Source organism: Ceratotherium simum, chromosome 26 (assembly GCF_057802395.1).
Source record: "Ceratotherium simum simum isolate JZ-2026a chromosome 26, ASM5780239v1, whole genome shotgun sequence".
In the NCBI taxonomy this organism is placed as follows: domain Eukaryota; kingdom Metazoa; phylum Chordata; class Mammalia; order Perissodactyla; family Rhinocerotidae; genus Ceratotherium; species Ceratotherium simum.
Window position 1 is genome coordinate 4,003,132 of NC_141925.1, and position 24,084 is coordinate 4,027,215.

Here is a 24,084-nt window from a genome sequence, read left to right on the forward strand (position 1 = left end):
GGGAGAAAGCGCTTCCAACAGCAGGGACAACCACGGGAGGGTCAGACTCCAGGGAAGGTGGGGCTGCAAAGGAAAGGGGGCCTTAGCTACAGCCTGTCCCAGCCACTTCAGTGAGGGTCTCAGGGCAGCGTTGGAAGTGGGTCTCTTCACACCGCCTCTTTTTGTTTTTTCTCCTTCACTTCAGACGGCTGCTCCTCTTGAAGTGCTCCTGTCAAGGACCCTCCACCTGTCCTCTGGAAGAGAAAACACATAGGGCAGAGCTCAGAGCACACATGTGTGCGCCTGGGTAACCCAGGTCCCCTCCAGGGTGGCCGACCCCACAGAGCTGCTGTGAGAGACACACAAGATGCTAGAGGTTCAGAGATTTGGACTTTTCATTGATGATAACCCACATGCTAGAAAGTACATGATTGTGAGTATGCAGCTCACTGAATTATCACAAAGCATGAAGAGCAGGTGATGGTGGGGGTAGGGTGGGGAGATGCTATGAAAAGCCAAAGGCCCCTTTCACCAGGTCCTAGAATTTTCTAGTTCCTGGCACACAGTTCCTGCAGTTCAGTCCCTCTTTGGCAGCTGACTTGCTAGATCAATCCACACCTCAAACAGTTCCTCGAGGGGCTGGGAAAACCGAGTCAGACCCTGACAGTGTGTGTGTGTGTGTGTGTGTGTGTGAGGAAGATCAGCCCTGAGCTAACATCCATGCTAATCCTCCTCTTTTTGCTGAGGAAGACCGGCCCTGAGCTAACATCTATTGCCAATCCTCCTCCTTTTTTCCCCCAAAGCCCCAGGAGATAGTTGTATGTCATAGTTGCACATCTTTCTAGTTGCTGTATGTGGGACGTGGCCTCAGCATGGCCGGAGAAGCGGTGCGCAGGTGCGCGCCCGGGATCCGAACCCAGGCCGCCAGCGGAGTGCGTGCACTTAACTGCTAAGCCACGGGGCCAGCCCTTTCCATTTATCTTAAGAATTATAGATCATCTGCCTTAGAAGGACCCAAATTCCTACCCAGTGCAGGAATCCCCACAATAACTCTGACAGATAGCTATCCAGCCTCCGTTTGAATACCTCCAGTGACAGGGAGCTCACTACCAAAGAGCACCAGCTCTGCTGTTTTGAATACAATGTGAGGCCCTGAACTAGCCACAGTGCTCCAGATCTCCCCACCTGCCACCTCAACTTCCCACCCAAAGCCAGGGACATGCACCACGAGGGTCCCCTGGAGAAGGGAGACTGCCTCTACCCTGACCCCAAACAAGCAGCTCCCCACTAACCCTCAGTGCCTGTCCAGCCCCACTGACATTTCCTTCTCTCCACAAGGGAACAGGAGATTTTCGCTAATCCTCTTTGCAACCAGAATTTTCAGAGCTTCCTCTTTATCCCCCACAGGACGAGATGCAATGTGAGAGAGACTAACTAATGTCTGGTATGGGTACGGCACCTGCGGCCTTCTCAAATCACTTCCCCATTTCCTCTTTAATTCAATCCTGAGGCTGTCCACCAAGACAGGCCGCACCCTGGGGCAACCTGTGGCTTAGGCCCCCTAATTCAGGAAACTTTGCAGCTGTCACTCTTTGCTCCTTTTTCAACACCAACAGTGTGGTGGGGGGAGAGCCGGTTTGGGGAGCTCATTCCTTTCTACAGCTGCCAGATTAGGGCCAGTCCTGCCCCACAGCCCCCAGTCCTACCACGTCCTCTTGATCAGCACACGCCCTTGTCAATCAACAGAAGAAACTTGCAACTCAGCAGGGCAAGAGAAGAGGGGGGACCAAGGCAGGGAGGGATGGTGCTAACCCCACCCCAGCCCAGGCCTTGTAGGGCACGACAGGGCAGGCAGAACTGGACACAGAGTGACAAAGACAAATGCCACAGGGACAGGAGCATCCAAGAAAGCACAGAGAGGCAGCTGGATAAAGAAGGGACAGTAAGATGGGCTCTGGGGGGGACACGGTGGAGCCAGAGCCAACAAAAATCTGAGGATAAGGACAGTGTGGCCAGCCAGTTCCAAGAGGCAGCTGGAGGATTTGCATGTGCTTTACATACTGGTCTGAGGCCAGTTAACCACCCGCTAAGGAGGCCAAGGTCACAGGAAGGCCCCCCTTCCACTAGCCAGCCCTTCATACATCTCACAGAGCTGAGGCCACTGCTCTGCTGCCAAAGATGCCCCAAATCAAGCCACAAGGGGCACTTATTTATTTATTATGACCCACCCTGTGCCAGAAAAGCATAAAGATGGTTCCCAAGTATTCATAAGTACAGCAACAGAGCAAGAATTGGAAGTAACAGCAGAAGAAACACACACAAAGGAGGGCACCCAGAATGCAGTCATTGGCAAGGCTAATACAAAAGCAAACAGCACCAGGGCCGACCCCGTGGCTTAGCAGTTAGGTGCACGTGCTCCGCTACTGGCGGCCCGGGTTCGGATCCCGGGCGCGCACCGACACACCGCTTCTCCGGCCGTGCTGAGGCTGCGTCCCACATACAGCAACTAGAAGGATGTGCAACTATGACATACAACTATCTACTGGGGCTTTGGGGAAAAAAATGGAGGAGTATTGGCAATAGATGTTAGCTCAGGGCCAGTCTTCCTCAGCAAAAAAAAAGAGGAGGATTAGCATGGATGTTAGCTTAGGGCTGATCTTCCTCACAAAAAAAAAAAAAAGCAAACAGCACCAGATATTTAAGTCCTTCACATGTGTGCAAATTAGTCACTTGCCCAATTCACGGTGTCCTTAAAATAAGAACAAACCAACTGCTCCAGAGAAGTGAAATTATTTCTGCTACTGAGACTCGACAGGAATCTCTTTTGAGGATCTTCATGAAGAGGACATGGTGTAATGCAACCATGCTTGAGAACATCAGAGCAGACGTACATTTCTATGAGGTTTATCCCTAATGAAACACTTAAAATCAGGCAGGGGAGGCCAGGAGGAACCAGGAATGCCCAGCCTCCTCCCAAAGAAACAACCAGCAAAAAAGGTCAATGGCACATGCTTAGGATGTATCTTCTCCACGGTCACTGTAGCACCTGACACGTGGCAGAATCTGTCCGGGAGATAGCAGCTACTAAAATATATTCATAATAACCATACATTAGAAACAACCCAAATGTCCATTCCTAGTCGAATGGACAAACTGTGGTATATTCATACAATGGAATATACTTAGCAATAAAATTGAACAAACTGCTAGTATATACACAAAAATATAAATGAATCTCAGAGAATTATGTGAAGCAAACGAAGCCAGACAAAATACATATATATATACTGTATGATTTGTATGAAAATCTAAAATAGGCAAAACTAATCTATGGTGAGAGAAGTTAAAACCATGGTGAGATTCCACTGTACACCTACCAGAATGGCTAAAAACCCCCAAAATAATATAATAATCTGACAATATCAAGTGCTCGTGAGGATGCAGAGCAACTTGAATTTTCATATACTGCAGGTGCAAAATTATACGGAACTGTCTACACTCATACATAAGTGGAAGCATGTAAAACTGGTAAAATCTGAATAAGCCCTGTGGACTGCACCAACAGCAATGACCTTGTTTCCACGTTGTACTTCATAGGTATGCAAGATATTAGTACCGGGGGAGGCTGGGTGAAGGGTGCATAGGACTACCCTGTACATTTCTATAATTATTTCAAAATTTTTAAAAATTTTATTTATTCATTTATTTTGCTGAGGAAGATTCACCCTGAGCTAACATCTGTGCCAATCTTCCTCTATTTTCTACATGGGTCGCAGCCATAGCATGGCTGACGAGTGGCACTGATCTGAGCCAGAGATGGGAACCCGCCACCCAGGGCCTCTGAAGCGGAGTGCCCAGAATTTTTAACCACTCAGCCATGGGACAGGCCCCTAAAATTTAAAAAAAATAAACCACTTAAGGGGTTGGTGGGGTGCTGGCTACATAGGTGTATATTCAGTTTGTGAAAATTCAGAGCTAAACACTTCAGCTAACCACCCTCTTCTGAGTGGATGTTATACTTCTTCAGTAAAAAGGTTTTTAAAACAGGTTTTGTTGAACGTTGAGTTGACCATGCCTCTCCCAACCCCTTCATAAAAAATAAAATCCAAGCTCCTTAGCATGACTCGGAAGTCCTCTGCGATCCCGTTTCCACACCTTCTCCACTTCCTCCTCCCAGACCAGTGTGGACACTGCTCTGCCCTTTCTAACAACCCGGCCTGGCTCCCTTTGGTCCCCGCGGCCTGGACCCGCGCCGGCCCACGCGTGGCTGCTGACCCCGGACCCGTGCCGCCCCGCGGAGGTGTGGCCAGGGCAAGACGCACCCCGGGTTCCCAGGCTCGACAGGAAGGAAAGAACGAGATATGTCGTGCGTAGTTTCGTACATTCATCACCTGTGCTAAAACGACAATGCTTCGGACACTGTGGGTTAAAGGGAAATGTGTTAAAATTAATGTCACCTGTTCCTTTTACTGCGGCCTCTGGACCTTCCTAGGTCACGTGTGTGTGGCGCGCCGGACTTCCCTGGGGCAGCGCGGGCTCCACCACCCGGGACCCTGCAGCGCGCGTCCTCGGCAGCCGCGGGAGCAAGTCAGCGAGCGACTCCGCGCGGAGGGCGCGCGGGAGCCGCACGTTTGCGGCGTTTGCGTGCGCGTGCGTGAGGGCGCGCGGGCGCCTGGCGCGGAGCCTGGACAGCGGCCGGCGAGAGGCCAGACGAGCGTGCTTGCGGGAGCGCGCGAGAGGCGGCCTGAGGCGCCAAGGAGCATGCGCGCCGAGGGGGCGGGGCGGGGTGTCCGGGAAGGGGTGGGGCCGCGGCCTCGCCCCTGACTTCCGCCGTCTGCTGGTGAGACTGCCTACGGTCCAGTGACGCGCCACCGCAGATTTGGGGAGGGGGGAATTTCCCAGGCCCCGCCCCCAGATCCCACCGCTGGCCTATAGGAACTGAGCAGTCTCGCGGGCACCGGAAGGAGGCGGAGCCTACACCCTTGCAAGGGCCGAGCGTCCTGGGCCCACAGCGCCCTCTGTTGATCCTCTTTGGAACTGCGTGGAGCCCATCAGGCCCGCCTTGCGCCTGACCGAAAGGGGTCGCTTTGCTGGCCTTGGAAAGGGGCGTCCCCGCCCAGATCCTAGCAAAGCCCCACCACTCAAGAGGCGCAGAAATTTAGCTAAATATAGTCAAAAAGAGAGAAAATTCCAGTTATAATGCTAAGTGAAAGAAGCCAGACTCAAAGGGCTAAATATTGTATGGTTCCGTTTTATGACATTTTGGAAAAGGCAAAACTGTAGGAACAGAGGATAGATTAGTGGTTGTCAGGTGGATCATAAAGGGGTATCCGGAAACATGGGAGAAAAGGGAATTAATGGATATCGTGATTGTGGTGGTGGTTACACCACTGTATGCATCTGTCAAAACTCACACAACCAAAAACTAAAAAGTGTGAATTTTACCGAATGTAAATTACACTTTAATTTTTTAAAATACAAAAAACGGAAAGCAGATTGGTAGTTGCCTGGAGCTGGGAGGAGAAAGTAATGCAGAGAGACTGATTAATGGTAAGGGGTTCATTTTGGAGAGATGGAAATGTTTTGGAACTAGATAGAGATGATGATGGCACAACGTTGTGAATGTACTAAATGCCACTGAATTGTTCCCCTTATCTTTTGTGTGTGTGTGTGAGGGAGATCAGCCCTGAGCTAACATCCGATGCTGATCCTCCTCTTTTCTTTTTGCTGAAGAAGATTAGCCCTGAGCTAACATCTGCACCCATCTTCCTCTACTGTATCTGGGACACCACCACAGCATGGCGTGACAAGCGGTGCGTCGGTCCACATCCCGGATCCGAACCCGTGAACCCCGGGCCACCAAAGCAGAGCGTGCGCACCCAACTGCTTGCGCCAGTGGGCTGGCCGCTGGTCCCTTGAAAATGGTTAATTTTATCACCTATAAAAAATATATTAAAAGTTCTAAAAGAAAAACGCACGCTGGGCCGGCCCCGTGGCTTAGCGGTTAAGTGCGCGTGCTCCGCTGCTGGCGGCCCGGGTTCGGATCCCGGGCGTGCACCGACACACCGCTTATCCCGCCATGCTGAGGCCGCGTCCCACATGCAGCAACTAGAAGGTTGTGCAACTATGACATACAACTATCTGCTGGGGCTTTGGGGGAAAAATAAATAAATAAATAAAATTATAAAAAAAAAAAAAAGAAAAACGCACACTCCTGCCTGCCTTTCAATTCGAGTTCATGTCTGGAGGCATTCATCATGGAGTGTGATGTGAATTGGCTGTTCTTCCATTCTGGCCTCTGGCCTCATGTACCTGTCACAGTGTGAGCATGAGGAAAAGCAGGCAGAGAGGGACATGTTGTAAATTGGTCTCTGGTCATGGAGGACTAAGGGATTTAAAGGACCACCCACATCCCCAATAAGATGCAATGCCCTTGTGCCATTATGGTTCCCAACCTTCAGAAGAGGAATCTGAGGCTCAAGGATCAAGTGGCTTGCCCAAGGTGGAACTGATGGCAGACCAACTCCAGGACCTGAGCTCTTAAACACCACACCATGAAGGAGTGCTCCCTTCCTTTTTTGTGTGTGTGTGAGGAAGATCAGCCCTGAGCTAACATCCACGCTAATCCTCCTCTTTCTGCTGAGGAAGACCGGCTCTGAGCTAACATCTATTGCCAATCCTCCTCCTCTTTTTATTTTCCCCCAAAGCCCCAGTAGATAGTTGTATGTCATAGTTGCACATCCTTCTAGTTGCTATATGTGGGACGCTGCCTCCGCATGGCCGGAGAAGCGGTGTGTCGGTGCATGCCCGGGATCCGAACCCGGGCCACCAGTAGCAGAGCGTGCGCACTTAACCACTAAGCCACGGGCCGGCCCCTCCTTTCCCTCCTATAGATGAGGAGAGTGAGGTTCAAGGAGGTTCCACAAGCAGAGCAAGTGGCAAAGCCTAGGGATCAACCAGGACTCCTGAACATCCTATGTCCCTTCTCTAGGAGATAGGAACCTGTGGCCTGGTTGTACATTCTCTCCTTGCCTCTCACCAAGGAGGAGTTAAGAGCCACTCATCCCACCCCCAACACCATCTCCCGTCTTTGCAGAATACCCCGGAGTAATCCCAAGAAATATGAGAACCCCGATTTCTCATTGCAACACCACACACAAGTTGGGGGACTCATGCTTGCCCACATCCAGGCCCCTCTACTGGGCCCAAATAGCACCCCCCCACCCCAGGAAGCCTTCCCCAGTTCCTCAGGACAGCACGCACCCAGGAAGAGACAGAATCTAAAAAACAAAGTACAAACTTTATTTTGTTTCTTTATAAAGGCACGGTGGCCTCTTGGTTTTTTTCCCCCCACTTTCTTAACAAAATATAATAGCTTCTCCTTGAACACAAAGACCTCAAAATTGTAAAACAAAAAACAAATCCAAAAAAAAACCAACAACAAACAAAACAAAAAGAGAGAGACAAAGACATTTTTGGGAGTTGAAGATGGGACACGGGAGGGAGAGGTGGGGGCTGGGTGGCGGTGGAGAGTGGCGAATCCTAGTGCTGAGACGGGTGGGGAGGGGAGAAGGGCAGCAGCAAATCCCAACCGAGAAGCAAAGTAGACCCCCCGGACCCCCAACCCAACCAGACCCCCACCCAGGTAAGTGCTTAAAGGAGAAAGAAGAAACCCAAAAAGAGGAGGGGGAGGGGAGTTAAAAACTGACGGTCACAGGACTGGCTCTGGGGAGGGCAGAAATACCTTGGGGTTTTGTTTGCTTTTCCCTGTTCTTAAAAACATGTTTAAGTGAAAAAATGCTTTTTGTCGGAGAGGGGCCAGGCACCCCAGCGTCAGCTCCCCCAGCCCCGGCGGAGGCCCAGCCCCAGGTGTCCCGGCGCTCCCACGCGCTCCTGCCACCCCAGCCTCCGGGACCTCGGGTTGGGTGGCTTCACTCAAAGGTCGATTTACAGTATTGAAAAAGAGGTCATAAAAGAGACCCAAATGACATCGTAATTTTGTAAAAATTCCTCAGTCGTGCGCCCGCGTTTCTCCCTGTTGCTGCCCTGGCCCCCTCCAGCCCCCAGACGGGAGAGGAGGGCTGAGGGTGGTCAGGGAAGCCCGCCGCTCCCCGCCGGCTCCTCCCGGCCCTGGTCCATGGCGTCGCTGTCCGAGGCCTCCGAGTCGGAGGCGGTGTCGGAGGCGTGCGCCTCGGGGCAGCTGCGGACCGGCTTCACGATGACCGCCCGCCGCTGCTCCTCCTCCTGCTCCTGCCTTTCCTGGGTGCCCTCGATGTGCTGGATCGCCTGGGGGCACAGGCTGCGCTGAGGAGGGCTGGGGCCACGCGGGAACCCACTGTCCCCCCCCAACACACACAGACACCCCGGAAAGGTCCAGAAGTAAGCCTGGCAAAGCTCCGAGCCGCCGGCCAGAAGCAGGGGAAGCAAACTTTAGGAACCCCTCTGCTGAGCTGAAAAACCCCTTCCAGGAGATGACAGCGCAGGGCTGCGTGGAAGTCACAGGCGGCTTCCGTTTATTTCGATATTTCAAAGACGGCCTGTACCCTTATGTCTTTGTTTTTAACTTTATTATTCAGTTTGCTAGGTTTATGTGCCAAGTTCTGGGAGTTGATGGGCTTTTTTGGTTTGGTTATTTATTTGTGATGCCCTTGGGTCTCCCAAGGGGTCCCACCCAAGGCTGGGCACAGCAGTGACTTTGGGCTTGACCCATAAGGCGGATCATCTCGTTTCTTCCTCCTCTGTAGGAAGCTTAACTGTCACCTTCCCCACCACTGCCACCTCCACCCCCATCCCAGGTCCTGGGAGATGGAGGGGAGAGCAAGTTCTGGATCAACCCAAGAGCTGGAAGCAAGGACTCTGAAAGCAGGGGGCTCCAAGAGCAAAGAGCCCCCTCAGGGAACCCCACGTGGAGGGAAGGAACGGGGTGTTCTCTCTGCCCCTCCCCTTCTCCACATAGGCACCTCCCACCCTAGATACACAGAGGAAGACCCAGGGATGGAGACCCATCCGGCTTCCAGACCTTCTGCCCCCAGTGCTCAAGCCCTGTCTCAAACCCCTTTAGTCCTCCACTTTCTAATCTCCTCCAAATGGCCTGTTCCCAGAGGACAACCCCACATGCTGCCCCCTCCCCAAGCCAGGTACCTGCACAATGGTGTCCAGATTTTGCCGCGACGTGGAGACAGAGTTGATGACCGAGGAGGGGCCCATGGTGACAACGTTGATGTGGTGGGAGGGAGGGGGCGGCGGCGCCGGCACAATCACCGTGGGGTGGTGGGTGGGGGCTGGAGTGGGCAGGAGCTGCGGGGCAGAGGCCCTCAGTCTTTCTCCAAAGGTTGTGGGAGCTGCCACTTCCCTTCCGTCCATCCCAGAGGGCGTAGGCCAGCCCTCCCAAACCATCTCCCTCTGCACAATGCCTCTCGAGAGAGCCTCTGCCAACCACCCCAGCCCACTGACCTCCTTCGCTCACAGGGGGCAGGCCAGTGTGTGACCCCCCCCACCTCTCATTTTAAGAAACAAAGAACAGGCAGCCTAGAGAGGGGCTTCCAGCCATCCAAGATCCTGCAGCCCCTTCACTCTCCAGCACCAAGCAAGCACTTCAACATGTAATAAATACAGTGGTGGTCAGGGGTTTAGACTCTGAATTTAGACAACCAGGGTTCAAATCACCGAGGATCTTGGGTAGCAAATTATTTAACCTTTCTGTGCCTCAATTTCCTCATCACTAAACCAGTAATCACAGCTCAGGCCTCGAAAGGTTGCTACAAGGATTCAATATAATAAAGTATGCAAGACACCTGGAAACCAGGAATGCCTGCATTAATACAATTTAGGCCCTGGGTCTGCCCTGCTGGACACCCAGAGCACGGACGCTGAGTCTGAGAGCCCCTCCTGGGCACCACCTGCTCACCTGGGTCCGCAGGTGCTGCTGTTCTCGCTCTAGCTTCTCCTGGTGCAGTAGCCGCACCTGCTCCTGCTGCTGCTGCAGCTGCACCTGCTGTGCGATCACCTTGAGCTTTTCCGGGTACATGTGGGCCTCCAGCGAGCGCACCTAGGGGTGGAGCAGCAGGTTCAGGGCAGGACCCAGACCACACCCTGGCGCCTCCTGCAGTGCAGGGCCTCAGGTCGGATGAGATCCACCTCTCCATGCTCTATCCTTCACAAAGCAGGCCATTCACTCCTGCTGCAAACCCTACCATGAGCCGGCCACCCTCAGGGTAGAGACCTGGGGTAGAGACCAAAGTCCAACCATAGCCGCCAGGCCACCATGACCCATCTCCTCTCCTGCCCTGTCCTCCCTGACGAGGTGCTCACTCCAGCCCCCAGGCCTTTCTTTGCCCTTGCTGTTCCCTCTACCTGGAGCACTGTTCTCCCCTCTCTGCCTGATTAACGGTGAGACTCGACCTCCCAAGCTCGGCTCAAGTCACTTCCACGGAGAAGCCGTGGGGCAGCCCCTCCAGGACCAGCCTGAATCCCCCTCCTGATGCCCAGGGCTGGTGCATGGCCTTTGTCACAGCTGCATTTTTACAGTGTGACATCCTTTGACTAATCTCCCCCAACCCTATGCAGACAGAGACCCCTGCGGGCAGGGACCCATCTGGTTTGCTCCCCACTGGACCCCCCCACTCCTAGGCCTGGCACAGTTTTCAGGCACCCCTGTAAATTACTGCTCAACAGAAGCAGGGACGGGAGGCAAGGAAGAGAGCCAGCTGGAATCCCGCCTGCCTCACCTGCTCTTCCAGCATCATGCGCACTGAGCGCTCCTTGTCCAGCTGCTGCCGCAGCTCAATCATCTCCCGCCGCAGGTCTTCCGCCTTCTCATCCTCCCAGATGTCCGGCGAGCCAATGCCCTCATCCTTGTCTTCCGCCCGCCGCCGCTTAGGGGACGAGCCGCTCAGCTCCTAGGGACCCCAAGGGGTTGGTGAGTGTGCCTTGACACCATCACCAATAACGGGGAAGAGGGGAGGCTCCATCGCAGCCCCCAAAGCTGTCAAACCCAGGTGCACCAGTAGTAGGGAGCCCCATTCTGCAAATCCAACAAATGGCCAAAGGCCAGAAACAGAGGCAGAAGGGACTTGTTTTCCAAAAGTCATCCAGTTCCTTCCAGAGCCCACGTCACTGCACTTGACAGATGGGTAAACTGAAGCCCAGGCAGAAGGCACGTGCCTGAAGTGGGCAGGTCAGTGGGGAAGATGGGACCTGCAGGCACATCCGAGTCCCAGGCCAGTGGTTGGGCTGGGGATAAGCCCATGCCAGGGAGAGGGAGCCAGGAGGAGGGCAGGGTGCTGAGGGGACGGGAGGCCTCCACAGCATGCTACCTGGATAAAGCGCTTGAGCTGCGTGTTCTGCTGCAGGAGCCTGGTCTTCTCCTGCTCCAGGGAGAAGATGTACTCAGCTGTCTGCTGGAGAATGGCTGCCTGAGGGTGGGAGGGACAAGTCAGGGGCCCGGGCTGGCAGTGTCTGCCGAAGCTCACTTCCTTCTTCCCGCTTGAGCCCACCACCTCCCCCAGGAAGCCCTCCCAGCCCTCGCCCACCTTGCTGAGCTTCTCTCCATCTGTGTGGGGGATGAGGGTCTTGAGGGACTGGAAGCCCGCGTTGATGCTCTGCATGCGCCTCCGCTCGTTGCTGTTGGCGATCTCCCGCCGAATCCGCCGCTCCTGGTCCCTCTGAGTCTCAGGGGTCAGTGGAATGTTGGCAAGGCTGTAGGGGAGGACAGGGACACGCTCAGGCTAGGCACCCTCTGTGCCCTGCCCCCAATGGGCCCGTATTTACAGTTCATCTCTAGAGGGCCCTGAGTGTAATTTGCATCCCTCCCACTGCAAAAGATACCAAATCTGTCTGATACCAGCAGATCAGGAGGTGATGGAGTAGCCTGCTCAGGGATGCCTATGTGTCAAAATAAGCGTGCAGACCCCAGGTCCTGGGCCCAGTGTCAGGCCAGCAGTTCTAGGTGGGGCCCAGACACCTGCATGGCTAACCAGAATCCCTGTGATTCTGATGCAGGTGGCCCCAGATGATAATTAGAGACACCTGCTCCTGGGACGCCTCTGAGCTTCTTGCTATGCACCTGGACCCCACCTTCAGTGTCACAGGCTTGAGGACCAAGGAAGATGTCCCTCCTCCCTCCCCATCCCCAGCCACATCTCCAGCCACCAACTCCTACACAAACCCCAGCCCAGCCCCAGGCACCCTGTGCTAAGACTTCAAAGACAAGACAGGTACCATTCACTCCTGGAAGGGGACACCAGGCCAACCACCCCTGGGGACAGTTCTCCCCCAAGCCCACCCACTCCAAGAGGCAGGCCCACCCTGTGCCAGGGAAGTGAGGCTCCCAACATGCAGTGGGCAATGTTATTGCATATTATGTGATTGCATCTTGCAGGAGCGGCAGCCCGTGGGGTGAGAGAGAAGGCAGCCAGCGGAAGGGGGCGAGGCCGAGGGCCAAGAGGCGTTGGCGGGAGGCAGAGACAGCAGCAGGGCCTGTGGGCCCAACGCCACTGCTCCCAAGGGGTGGGCCTGTGTGTGGCCTGGAGGAGGCATGCCCCCCTTCCCAGCCCTCTCGTGCAACTGCCCCCGCCCCTGGCCTGATGGCTTCCAGATGCTGGGCTCCCAGAAGAGGCCACCAGCCCCACCCAAAGCCACAGCCCTGGCTTCTTTCTGAGGGGCCCTCCTGGGGTGACCTGGGTGGGGAATGGGGAAAGGACTCTGGGCAGCCTTGTTCCATTGATGGGGGAGCCTGGGCTCAAGGAGGTGCCCACGCCTCCATGCCCATCCCCAGGCAGAAAGGAGTTTGCTCACAAACCCAGGAGAGAACACATCTGCAACAGCTGAAGACAGTCCTGCCCCACCCCCGCCCCGGCCGGCCCCCTCTGTCCCACCTCAGCTTACTGCGGGACCCCGGACTCGTCCTTGCCCTTCCTGTGCCTCGGCCTCCTCTCCCGACAGAGGGTGGTCAGCTGGGGGTGAGCTGGGGGTGGGCTGGGAGCAGGCTCCACATCAGCCACTGCTGGGGGTCCAAAGACAGGCCCTCTCCTCTACATCCCCCCCAGGGCCTCCCTGGTCCCTTACCCCAGGGTGCAGGTCCTTCACAGGGCCTTGGAATGCCAGCGCTGGAAAGGGGGCACACAACCCCCACTTTACAGATGGGACTTAGGGCTCAGAGCGGGAAGGACATGGTTTTAGACAGCCAGGCATCTGCTACCCCACTTCTGGGCCAGGGGCACCTCACTTCTCCTAGTTTCCCTGCCCTACAGTGGGGGTGACAGGGGTGGCTGGACCGAGAAAAGGAGAGGATGAGGGTCAGGGACCTGATATGCAGCCGCTTGCCTGCCCTTTGGGGAGATTAGAATGGAGCACAGGCTCCTGGGCCTGGCAGCGCCCTCCAGACCTCTGCGGTGGGTGGATTAAAGAGAGATGGGGAGAGATGTCCACAGGAAGCCCAGCCACCCGTGCCTGACATCTGACTGGGAGCATCCCCGTCCCCCTCAGGAGAGATTCTGGGATTCACCCAGTCCCTGGGTCCCTCCTTGTGATAACCAAAGGCCAGAGCTGACCAGAGTGGTGAGGGGTCAAAAAGGAGCCCCATTCCCACCCTTGGGCCACCCTGAGTGTGGGCCCTCCCAGAAGGCCCACCTGGAGGGCCTAGCAACAGAGTAATAAATACAAAAAAAGTCTTGAGTTCTATTAAGAATGTGTTCAGGACCTCTTTGCTGGGATTATCCCAGTGAATTGTCACAGTCTTCCTCTGGGTTATATGGCCTCAGGATTCCCATGGGATGAGGACACAGAGGCTTGGGAAGGGAACAGGTACAGCAAGTGGTAGGGCTGGGACTTGAACTCTGATCCCAGAGCCCTGCGCTTACCCCGAGAGGTCTCGGGCCACAGAGCAGAGTGGGCTCTGCATCGTCCCCCAGAGCCGGACGCCCCAACAGACAGGTGACAGTTACCCCTGCAGGAAGGACCAAGCACATGTATGCATTGCCATCGTGTTAGCTCTTATTATCATTCACAGAACGCTTTGACATTTCTCCCTGTTTGAAACCCAGCCTGGTGGCTGTGTGACAATGAGGACTCCAGGGTCCTGGGAGGGGAAGTGACATGCCGAAGGTCAGGCAGCCAGACCAGGTCGCAGCAGGCGCCTGCAGATGCCAAAACTCAAGCTCTCCTCCCCCTGCTGATGGCGCCCTCTGCTGACAGCTTACACACACCACCCACTGCTTACCAGAGCCTTGTGTGTGCCCCTCCTCGCCAAAGTGACTTGTCCACTGTCACACCATGACAGGCGGGCAGAGCAGGGTGCAATTGCAAGGCACCTTCTGCACTTCCCAGCCCCTACTTCCTCCCAGCCAAGTCCCACCAACTCCCTCAGCCCAAGCCAGGGCTCAGGGCACACCTGCCACCCAGCCAGGTGGCTTTCCTGCCCATGAAACCTCAGCCCTAGGGAGCTGACCTTCAGCCCCTCACTTCTCCCAAGGATGCCCACGAGCTGGGGAGACAAAAGGAGACCATAGGACTCCAGGCCTGAAAGCCCTAGCCTTGAAGTTTCCAGAAGGAAGGGTCCGGCGCCCAGGTGGGGAGCAGGCTCTCCCAAATGTTCCATCCTGTCTCCTTCACCACCAAGTCCATCAACCCAGCTTCCTGGTTCAGCAACAAGCTGCTGGCTAACCTAATGAAGACTTAAGTCCCAGAAAACAGACTTCACCCCAACGTACAGTTCCTCATGGAGACTTGGGCTGCCACCAAGACCTTCAACTATAAATCACTTATATAGCCCTGGAAGTACCCGCTGACAGTTTCTTTAATAGAATGCAGACTAACCAGGGGTTCTGATTGGTGGAACGTTGCCTAACCAGGGATTCTCATTGGTGGAATCGTGGCTAACCAGAGGTTCGGATTGGTGGAATCATGGACAACCAGGGGTTCCTATAAAGGACGGCTAATTAGAATTTCCAGCTGATACTGTACTTGATAAAGTGGATTTTCCTGCAAATGCCTGAAAGTTTCTTACATTTCTTTCTGAGTTTTGCAGAAGTAAACATGATTTACAGTAATTGTAAGGTCCTCCACCCCCTCCACATCAACTTCAGACCCCTCAAGGGAGCAGAGAAGGTGGCCAGGGCCACTGACACAAGTGTCTCTTGCATCTCTCCCTCCCTGACTGCCCTCTGACAGCCCGTCTCCTGGGGCTGGGCAGCCATTGGCCAATGAACAGTTTGGGTATCAGCCATGGTGCCAAGACCACAGCTGCCAGCTCACTACCAGAGTACCCCCAGATAACTCCCTAGGAATAACTCGGGCATCCCAAGCAGGGCTCAGGAGCAGGGTGCATGCTCTTCAAGTCTAGATCCTGACCTGTACCTGTCCTCCCACCCAGGCCAAGGGCCCTGGGTATCCTCTGTCCCAATACCCCCCTGCCCAGCTCCTGCCTCAAATTAGCCAGTGAGAAGTCTCATTTCACACTGTCCTGAAGTCACTCACACCCTGGCCATTCAACATTACACAGTCAGAGGTAGGAGAGCCCACACGGGATTTCTCCCATACCCCAAAAGGAGGACAGGAGGGAAGACGACCCTCACCAAGATGCCCAAGGTGCTCTCTTTCTCTTTGCAGCAGGTACTGAAGCAGCCTGGGGCCCTCACCCCTCCACACTCCAGCCTGCCACCCTGCCCTCAGTCCCAGAACACACCATGTCCAGGCTATTCCTATCAACAACACTCCCTCCCCACGGCTTCTCCCGCCCTCAAAGGAGCCCTGCACTGGGTTCAAGTGCAAACTCCAGCCCTGCATATTAGCTGTGGAACTCCAAGCTTAGCCACTTCATCTCTTGAAGCCACAGTTTCCCCATCTGTAAAAGGGGGAATACTGCCTAGTGGTGGTGAAGTTTAAAAGAGATGGAGGAGAAAAAAAGAGAGAGAGAGACTGAGGAAAACAGGAAGCCTTGTTTTTCCAGAGTTTGTACCCAGGAATCCAGGAAAACCCAGGAATCTCAGAGGGCTGACAAGACCCTTTAGCACCATAAGACTTTCAGCTCTTAGGACAGAGGCCAGTTCTGGTTCATTGTGGTATCTTCGATCCCACCACAAAGTAGGTGCCTCATAAATCCGGGATCAGGGACCAACACCCCCTCCAAAGCTCCTAACTGTTCGCTAACTCCTTCTGAGGGAGCTGCTCTCTTTCCCCCCACCACAGGCAGTAGGTAAACTCTTTAAGACCACCATGCTCCTGCTTCTACAAGTTTGAGTGCCATTTTAACAGCTACCAGGCACTTTCCATACACACAGCCACACTTCACAGGTGCTCCATTTGGCAGAGGTGAGAGCAGTTAGGTGACATAGCTTGTGTGGGTGCTGCTCTGCAGTGGGTGGGCGTGGGGGGGTACACAACTGTGGCCACTGTAGAGTACAGCCCCCTCTGGTAGGTCTGGGAGATGGAGGGGAGAGGCAAGGAGCCCTGCTAGACACTGAGGGATGGAACAAAGTCAGCCAGCCTGAGAAATGAGTCCAGCCAGCCAGAAGGTCTCTCCCAACCTACACACTCCATCCTCAACAGGTCTCCCACCTCCCCCACAGCCCCTGCTGAGAATGAACAAATCCAGAGACCCCAACTCAGTACCCAGTGCATAGGCTGACAAGTGTCTTGCAGGCGGGCAGGCTGAGCACATCTTCATGCCCAACACTGGAGTGTTTAGCCCCTGGGGGACAGCAGGACTCCTCTGAAGGGGAGCTTGGGCCAGAGGCAGAGTGAAGGCAGAGTCCTAGGGGCCCAGAGAGGACTCAGCCAAGGCCCAGGCCTGGGGGCCAGACGGCCCCAGGGTGCCAAGCCTGCCCAGGATCAGGCCTGGAATGTTCTTTCCAGCATCTGGAACGGCTCAACCCACCTCCCCACTGCCCAGCCCTCCTCTGAGCAACCAGCAGCTCCAGGTAAGAGCAGAGGCTCAGGGTTCAAGGGCCAGACCCACCACTTGCTGTAGCTGGTCTCTTCCCAAGACCGTGTCCTCCTCCCACACAGGAATCACAGAGCCACTTAACTCAGAGGAAGATCGTGACCATTCAGTGAGAAAAATCTAGCAAAACGAGTCCCTAGAACATATTAAGAGCTCCATATTTTTTTTAACCTATTACAGCTAGGGCCTCCAGGTGGACCTTCTGGAAGGGCTAGCACTCAGGGCAGCCCTGCTGGGTGCTGACCACCCTGGCCCATCCCCCCTGAACTGGAGAGTCGTTAAGGTGGGAGTTCTAGGGCGGGTATGTGTGTGTACAGCAACCTTCCCCAAACCTGGTTTCTGCAGCCCCTAGTGTCCACCAGCCTGGGCCACACCGCCCAGGGCTCCTCCTCCCTCAATTGCCGCCCTGCCTGCCCGCCCTGCCCGCCCTGCCCGCCCGGGGCAGCGGAGCACGTGGCCCCAGCCCTGGGGAGCCATTTCGCTTCTAGAGCAGCGCGGCAGAAAAGGGGCCGCAGGTCCCAAACTTGGGCACGCAGAAGAACCCCCCATGCAGCACCGCCATCCGCGGACTGTGTTCAATATGCAGATGCCCAGGCCCTTCTCCGAGCGATCGGAGTTGCCAGCATGTGCATTTTAACAAGCGCCCGCGGTGATTTGGGTGCAGGTGGCGCGAACTCGTCACCCTTTGGCAAACAGTGGATCTGGAGCAACCCGGGCCAAACTTAGAAATTGGCTCCTGGGGAGGGCTGCGGACCTTGGACCACCCACCCACCCGGCTAGGAGACCGGAGGCTTTCCGTTTATGGCTGGGGGGAGGGGCGTGGAATGAGAAAGTTTTCAGCGGAGACCCACGTGCGACGGACAGCGGCCTCATGAAGCTAGGGGCGGCCTCTGGCGCCCCTCCCCAAAAAGCCCCCCAACCCGGCCTGCCTCGCCCATCCGGCTCGCAGGGGCCGAGCTTTGTGCCGGGAAAGCGTGGCCCGGGCGCGCCTACAACTCCCACAATGCCGCACCGGTGGGGCGCGCAGAACTACAGCTCCCGCGAGGCGGCGCGCCGAGGTCCGCCTACTCCAAGAGGGCTGCAGAGTCACGTCCAGGCCTCGCTAGTAAACAGCGCCCGGGCGCGGGCAGCTAGCGAGCGACCCACGGCCAACGTGCCCGGATCCGCGGCGCCCCCGGCCGGCCGCGCCAGCCCCTCGCGTCCCGCCCACCCCCCGCATCCCCACGCGAGCACGCCGTCCGACCCCGCTGCAGCCCCGCCGCCTGCAAACACGCACACCACCCGGCTCCCCGCCCCCCCCGAGCCCGGAGCCGCGGCGTGGCTGCATTGTAGCCAACCGCGCCCCGGCCCCACGCGCGCCTCGGGCCCCCCAGGCCCCCTTGGAGGGGAGAGCCCAGAGAGAGCGAGGAAGGAGGGAGAGGAAGGAAGCCGCCGCAGGAGGGGGGAGGAGGAAGCGCGGGGGGGAAAGCCACCAGCACCAAGCATGGCCGGGACTGCTGCAGAACCACGTGGGTCTGTTTGCAATTTACAAACGTCGCGACTCGCCCGCCTGCAGCGGACAAAAGTGACCAGGGACGCTCGGGGCCCCCACGTTCCGTGGGAGGAGGGTCCCCAGGTGGCGGGAGCCCGGGGAGCAAGGCTGCAGCCGCCCCGGCGGCTAAGAAAGGCGAGCGGGGTCGGCAGCGCGGGCCATGCGTGCGCACACGCGCGCCCGCCCGGGCGGGCTGGCCGGGGGCTGCAATCGTGGAAAGGGGTTGGGGGGGAGGAGGAGTACACACCTACAGAGCCCTCCTATCACTTCTTTCTCTGTTTTCCTGAAATGTTGCAAAGAGGGCACCTTCTGAGTGGGCACCATAAAATACTCCATAGCGATCGGCCCCCCTCCTCTGCACGAGCCGGGTCCCGCGGTCCGCCGGAGAATGCAAGATGGAAATCCGAATCAAAGGGCAGCGGCAGACGGAGGTGCAGAATCGGCCGGTCCCAGATGCTGGCGGCGGCGGCGGCGGCGAGGGGAGGGAGGCGGGCGGGAGGGGCGGGAGGGAGGTCTCTCCGGCCTGCCTCCCCGGGCGTGTGTATGTGTGTGTGTGTTTGCAGCTGATCAGATGTCTGTTTCAAGGCGGGAAACAGCTGGTGAAAACTCAGCACTCCCCCGGCCTCCTTCCGCGGAGTAAGGAATTGCATGTAAACAAAGGACTATTTGCAGCGCCCCCCGGGCGGCTCGAGGCCGGGGCGTGAGGGGCGCGGGCCTCCGGGGGCCGGTGGCGGCCGGGGTCTGCGGGCCTCCCCCCGGGCGCGAGAAGCCGGGGGCTGCGGGCCGGCTGGGGGGGCGCGGCGTGAATGGAGCGAGCTGCGGCCGAGCTACATGCGCCACTATGGGTGATGAGGTCCATCAGCTGACAGGTTGGCAAGCGTTGCAAAAAAAAAAAAAAAAAAAAGGCCAGCCACCGAGAGGGAGCCCAACCCGTGCGCCCGGGGTCCGGTGGGGACTGCCCGGTGCAGGGTCTGCGCGCTCGGCGGCCCGCGGGGGCGGGATCCGCGCAGCTGGGCCCGGCGTGCGGCGCCGGTGGCGGCAAAGGCGGCCTGGGGTGCCGCTCGGGGCTTTTTCTTTTTCACGATTGCAACTGCTCGGAGAGGAGCCGCTCTGGCGCGCTCCCTCCGAGCCCAGGGCCCCCTGGAAACTTGCGTCAGAGCCACCGCTTCCCACATGTAACTTGGGGCCGACTTCGGAGGCCATCCAGTCTCCTCCCTCCCGCCCTCCCTGCCCAGCTGACCGCCACTGGCCGCCCAGCCCGGGCTCCGGAGCCTGGGAATCCCAGAACTGGAGAGGGGAGGGCAAAGGGGGGCGCGCTGGGCACCTCGGATCCTGGGGCTGCCCTAGGAAGAAGGGGCCCTGGCGCGGAGGGAACAGTGGAGGCAGGCCAGGACGGCAGCGGCCCCCGGGGCAGGCTGCCAGCGCGGCCGGGAGGTCTGGTGGCTGCTGCCGGTCCCCTCCTGTCCTCCCCACCACTTTCCCCGTCCGCGGGGAGGCTGGACGGCGGGAGGCCTGCCCCACTGTGGCCTGGGCAGGCAGAAGGCTGCGGCTTCTCATTCATGGCGAAGCCAGTGCTGGACTTGCTCCTCCGCCAGGGTGCGCTCTACCCTAGGGGTGATGGCGTGGGGCGCGGGAGGGAGGGAGGTACGCGGTGGCGGCGAGCTTCCGTTGTCCCCTCCCCTGGCTCCTGGAGGGTTGGCCCCTGGCTCAGGAAGACCACGCCTGCCTTGGAATGTCCTCCCTTCTGCCCACCGCTTTTCCCAATACCATCCGCCTTCGAGGTTCCGCCCAAATAGAGCCTCCTAATTGAAATACTAATAACAAGGATTACTGCTATTATTAGGAAATCTTGTTGTTAGATATTGCGAGCACCTTGTAGATGCTAAGTAATTTTGCATGCATGTTTTCCAATCCTTAAAGCAATCTGTTGGGCAGTTTCCCTAAGTACAGATCCCTTAACATCACAGTCCCTGGAAGGCTTCGCTGTGGGGACAGGGAATGTGCTCAGGAAAGGGTGACATCTGGGGGACAACATACGATAGAGGGCCACATAACTATACACACTGACCAATGTCTACAGTTCCTGAAGGAATATTTGAATGAGAGCTGGGAGAATGAATGCTCTTTCTTCTGCTGCCTTGACAGAGCCTGGTTGCCTATGAGCACGCTGTCACTCAGACTGGCCTCGCCACAATCGCCATGTCATCAAAAGCCCTCGGCTGTCTCAGATGCACAAACCCAACCCCCCCTGCGCTGGCTCAGCCAGCTCCTGCCCCACCAAGGCCTGAAATACCATCACTGCCCCCACTCCCTGCTCTCTCCCATCACTTACCCCTCTTTACTGCAGAAGCACAAGAAGTCCCCAAACTCCAGGCTGTCCCTTATTCCCAAGAGGCTCTGTATGTCCCTTAGTCTGACCCCTTCTCTCTCCCCTCCCCAACTCCTAAACTCAGTCCACTGTGCGCTCTGGAGCCCTCAGGGTATTCAGCACAATCACTTAGATCCTCAACCTCTGACTGGCCCCATCAGTTGCTTGCTCCAAATTAGGGGTCAGCAAACCTTTTCTGTAAAGGGCATGTAAAAGTTATTTGTATTAGTTTCCTATTGCTACTGTAACAAGTTACCACAAACTTAGTGGCTTAAAACAACACATATGTGTTCTCTGGAGGTCAGAAGTCCAAAATTTGGGTAGAATCAAGGTGTCAGCAAGGCTAGTTCCTTCTGGAGGCTCTAGAGAAAAATCCATTTCCCTGCCTTTTCCAACTTCTAGAGGCCGCCCACATTCCTTGGCTCATGGCCCCTTCCTCCATCTTCAAAGTGTATCACTCCAACTTCTGCTTCTGTCATCACATCTCCTTCTCAGAGCCTCCTGTCTCCCTTTTTTTAAATTTTTTTTGTGAGGAAAATTAGCCCTGAGCTAACGTCCATTGCCAATCGTCCTCTTTTTGCTGAGGAAGACTGGCCCTGGACTAACATCCGTGCTCATCTTCCTCTACTTTATATGGGACGCCGCCACAGCATGGCTTGGCAAGTGGTGCGTCGGTCTGTGCCTGGGATCGGAACCTGTGAACCCCGGGCCGCCTTAGCGGAGCATGCGAACTTAACCGCTACGCCACCAGGCCGGCCCCCTCCTGTCTCCCTTTTATGATGACCTTGGGCCTACCCAGATAATCCAGAATAATCTCCCCATCTCAAGATCCTTAACTTACTCATATCTTCAAACCCCCTTTTGCCATGTAAGGAAATTTATTCACAGGTACCAGGAATTAGGACGTGAACATCTTGGGGTGCCTTTATTTTGTGTCCCACATCATTCTTAGTTTGTGGGCCATACAAAACCAGACAGAGGTTACAATATGCCTCAGCAATTCCACTCCTAGGTATACATCCAAAAGAATGAAAACGGTGATTCAGACAGATCATTGTACCCCAGCGTTCACAGCAGCGTGATTCACGCAGCCAAAAGGTACAGACAACCTGGTGTCCATCAACTGATGAACGGATAAACAAGATATGGCCCATCCACACAATGGAATATTATTCAGCTTTAAAAAGGAATGGGGATCTGCTACATACTACAACATGGAGGAACCTTGAAAACATTATGCCCAGTGAGAGAAACCTGACAGAAAAGGTCACATATTCTATGATTCCACTTGTATGAAATATCTAAAATAGGCAAATTCATAAAGACAGAAAGTAGATTAGAGGTTACCAGGTGCTGGCGGGATGGGTGACTGGCGAGTTATTGCTTATTGGGTATGAAGTTTCTGTTTAGGGTAATAGAAAATGTTGGAAATAGACAGTGGTGATGGTTGCACAACGTTGTCTGTAATTAACGCCACTGAATTGTATATATTCACTGAATTACATTGTATGTAATTGTAACTTCAAAATGGTTACAATGGCAAATTTTATGTTACATATATTTTTGTCATTAATGCCTTCGAGTAAATTCCGACTCCTAGCGACCCTGTGTACAGCAGAGCAGAACCCTGCCCAGTGTTTCTGTGCTATCCTCTCACCTTCTGGCACTATATCAGACAATGCTCTGCTGCTATTTAGGGTTTTCGTGGCCAATTTTGTCAGAAGTGGGTGGCCAGGTCCTTCTTCCTAGTCTGTCTTAGTCTGGAAGCTCCACTGAAACCTGTCCACCATGGGTGACCCTGCTGGTATGTGACATACTGGTGGCATAGCTTTCATCATCACAGCAACAGGCAGCCACCACAGTATGACAACTGACAGATGGGTGGTGTGGTTCCCTGACCAGGAAACAAACGTGGGCTATGGTGGTGAGAGACCTGAATCTTAACCACTAGACCACCAGTGCTGGCTTATATATATTTTACCACAATAAGAGAAATTAATAAACAATAACAAAAATGATCAATGGGCCCGACCCCATCCATCCTACCCAGGTCTTTCCCCTTTATCTTCTCACTTCCCTCCTTATCCAGTTTAGAATTCACAACCCATCAATATAATCATCTTGCATACACTCTTCCTTGCAAGGCTAACCTTGCCTGCTCTGCCCCTAACCCCCAGAGCTGAACAGGGCTGGAAAAAGGAAACCCCACAGCCTTGCTGACTGATCTTATCTTTAACTGCCAGAGCAAGATCCCCATATGGGTCCTTGGTGGGTCCTTGAACGAACGGGCTGGCGATCCCTTCTTACTTCCTGGTCCATTCTCTCTCTCACCTCCTCCTCTCTCCTCAAGATCCCCATCTTGGGGCCCGCCCCATGGCTTAGCGGTTAAGTGCGCGCACTCCGCTACTGGCGGCCCGGGTTCGGATCCCGGGCGTGCACCGATGCACTGCTTCTCCGGCCATGCTGAGGCCGCGTCCCACGTACAGCAACTAGAAGGATGTGCAACTATGACATTCAACTATCTACTGGGGCTTTGGGGAGAAAAAGGGAAAAAAGGTGGAGGATGGGCAATAGATGTTAGCTCAGGGCCGGTCTTCCTCAGCAAAAAGAGGAGGATTAGCATGGATGTTAGCTCAGGGCTGATCTTCCTCACAAAAAAAAAAAAAAAAAAAAGATTAAAAAAAAAAGACCCCCATCTCCTCCTCCCCCTCCTCACTCTCAGCTCATGACCTCACGTCCTGTTTCTCAGAAAATGGAAGTAATTCGAAGAGAAATCCCACACGTTCCTATCACTACCTCTGCCTCCCTACCTGTCCCTGAATCTGGATGAAGGTCCGTGCTCCATCCCTGTGTGGAGAACCTTCCATGGGTATTATTCAAAGCTGTCTCTCCAGCAGCTGTCCCCTCTCCTGCACGTTACTATGTGCCCTTTATGGGAGGTTCCCACCACCAAGAACAAGCTCTCCTTATTCCCAGTTAGAAAACAACAGAAACCCCACAAGCCAACACCCCCCTTCCAGCCACCACTCTCCCTGCTCTCCTTTAGGGCAAAACTCGCTGAGGTGGGTGTTGATGCTCACTCCCCCCTTCCCTCCTGGTCATCCACCCACCCCAGACTCCATGAAAACTGCTCTCACTAGAGTCGCTGGTGACCTCCAATGAGCTCTGGTTTCTGTCTTCACCAAAGCTGACCTTGAAATCCTTTTTTGCTTGGCATCTGGGACACCTGCCGGGCCACACTCCTTGGACCTCATCTCTGTCTACACA

The 24,084-nt window shown here is 55.5% G+C and overlaps 1 protein-coding gene across 3 annotated transcripts; it reads right to left on the reverse strand.

Annotated features, from left to right (window-relative positions):
* Positions 1–7,260: 7,260 nt before the first annotated feature.
* On the reverse strand, positions 7,261–18,983 carry TFAP4 (transcription factor AP-4). Of its 3 annotated transcripts, XM_087449550.1 has the most exons (8): positions 18,697–18,983; positions 13,839–13,924; positions 11,511–11,676; positions 11,295–11,393; positions 10,707–10,877; positions 9,887–10,027; positions 9,121–9,276; positions 7,261–8,265 (listed from the first exon to the last, which is right to left on the reverse strand). In XM_087449550.1, the coding sequence occupies exons 2-8, from the start codon at positions 13,877–13,879 to the stop codon at positions 8,071–8,073; spliced, it is 969 nt and encodes a 322-aa protein (XP_087305676.1). In that variant the 5' UTR covers positions 13,880–13,924; positions 18,697–18,983; the 3' UTR covers positions 7,261–8,070. The 3 variants fall into 3 exon arrangements, with proteins under 3 accessions (XP_087305676.1, XP_004438177.1, XP_087305677.1); XM_004438120.3 differs by lacking the exon at positions 13,839–13,924 and having other exon boundaries at positions 18,697–18,982; XM_087449551.1 differs by lacking the exons at positions 13,839–13,924; positions 18,697–18,983 and adding an exon at positions 12,199–12,486.
* Between the last annotated feature and the right edge of the window lie 5,101 nt (positions 18,984–24,084).

What these genes read in the sequence shown, in the direction of transcription:
- TFAP4 (XM_087449551.1), bottom strand. Translation starts at nt 12,314, where the DNA reads ATGTTGGGAGCCTCACTTCCCTGGCACAGGGTGGGCCTGCCTCTTGGA. An exon ending in AGCTCAAGCGCTTTATCCAG is followed by an intron (nt 10,878 to 11,294) that starts GTAGCATGCTGT and finishes TGGGGTCCCTAG; the next exon opens with GAGCTGAGCGGCTCGTCCCC. An exon ending in GCATGATGCTGGAAGAGCAG is followed by an intron (nt 10,028 to 10,706) that starts GTGAGGCAGGCG and finishes CTCCACCCCTAG; the next exon opens with GTGCGCTCGCTGGAGGCCCA.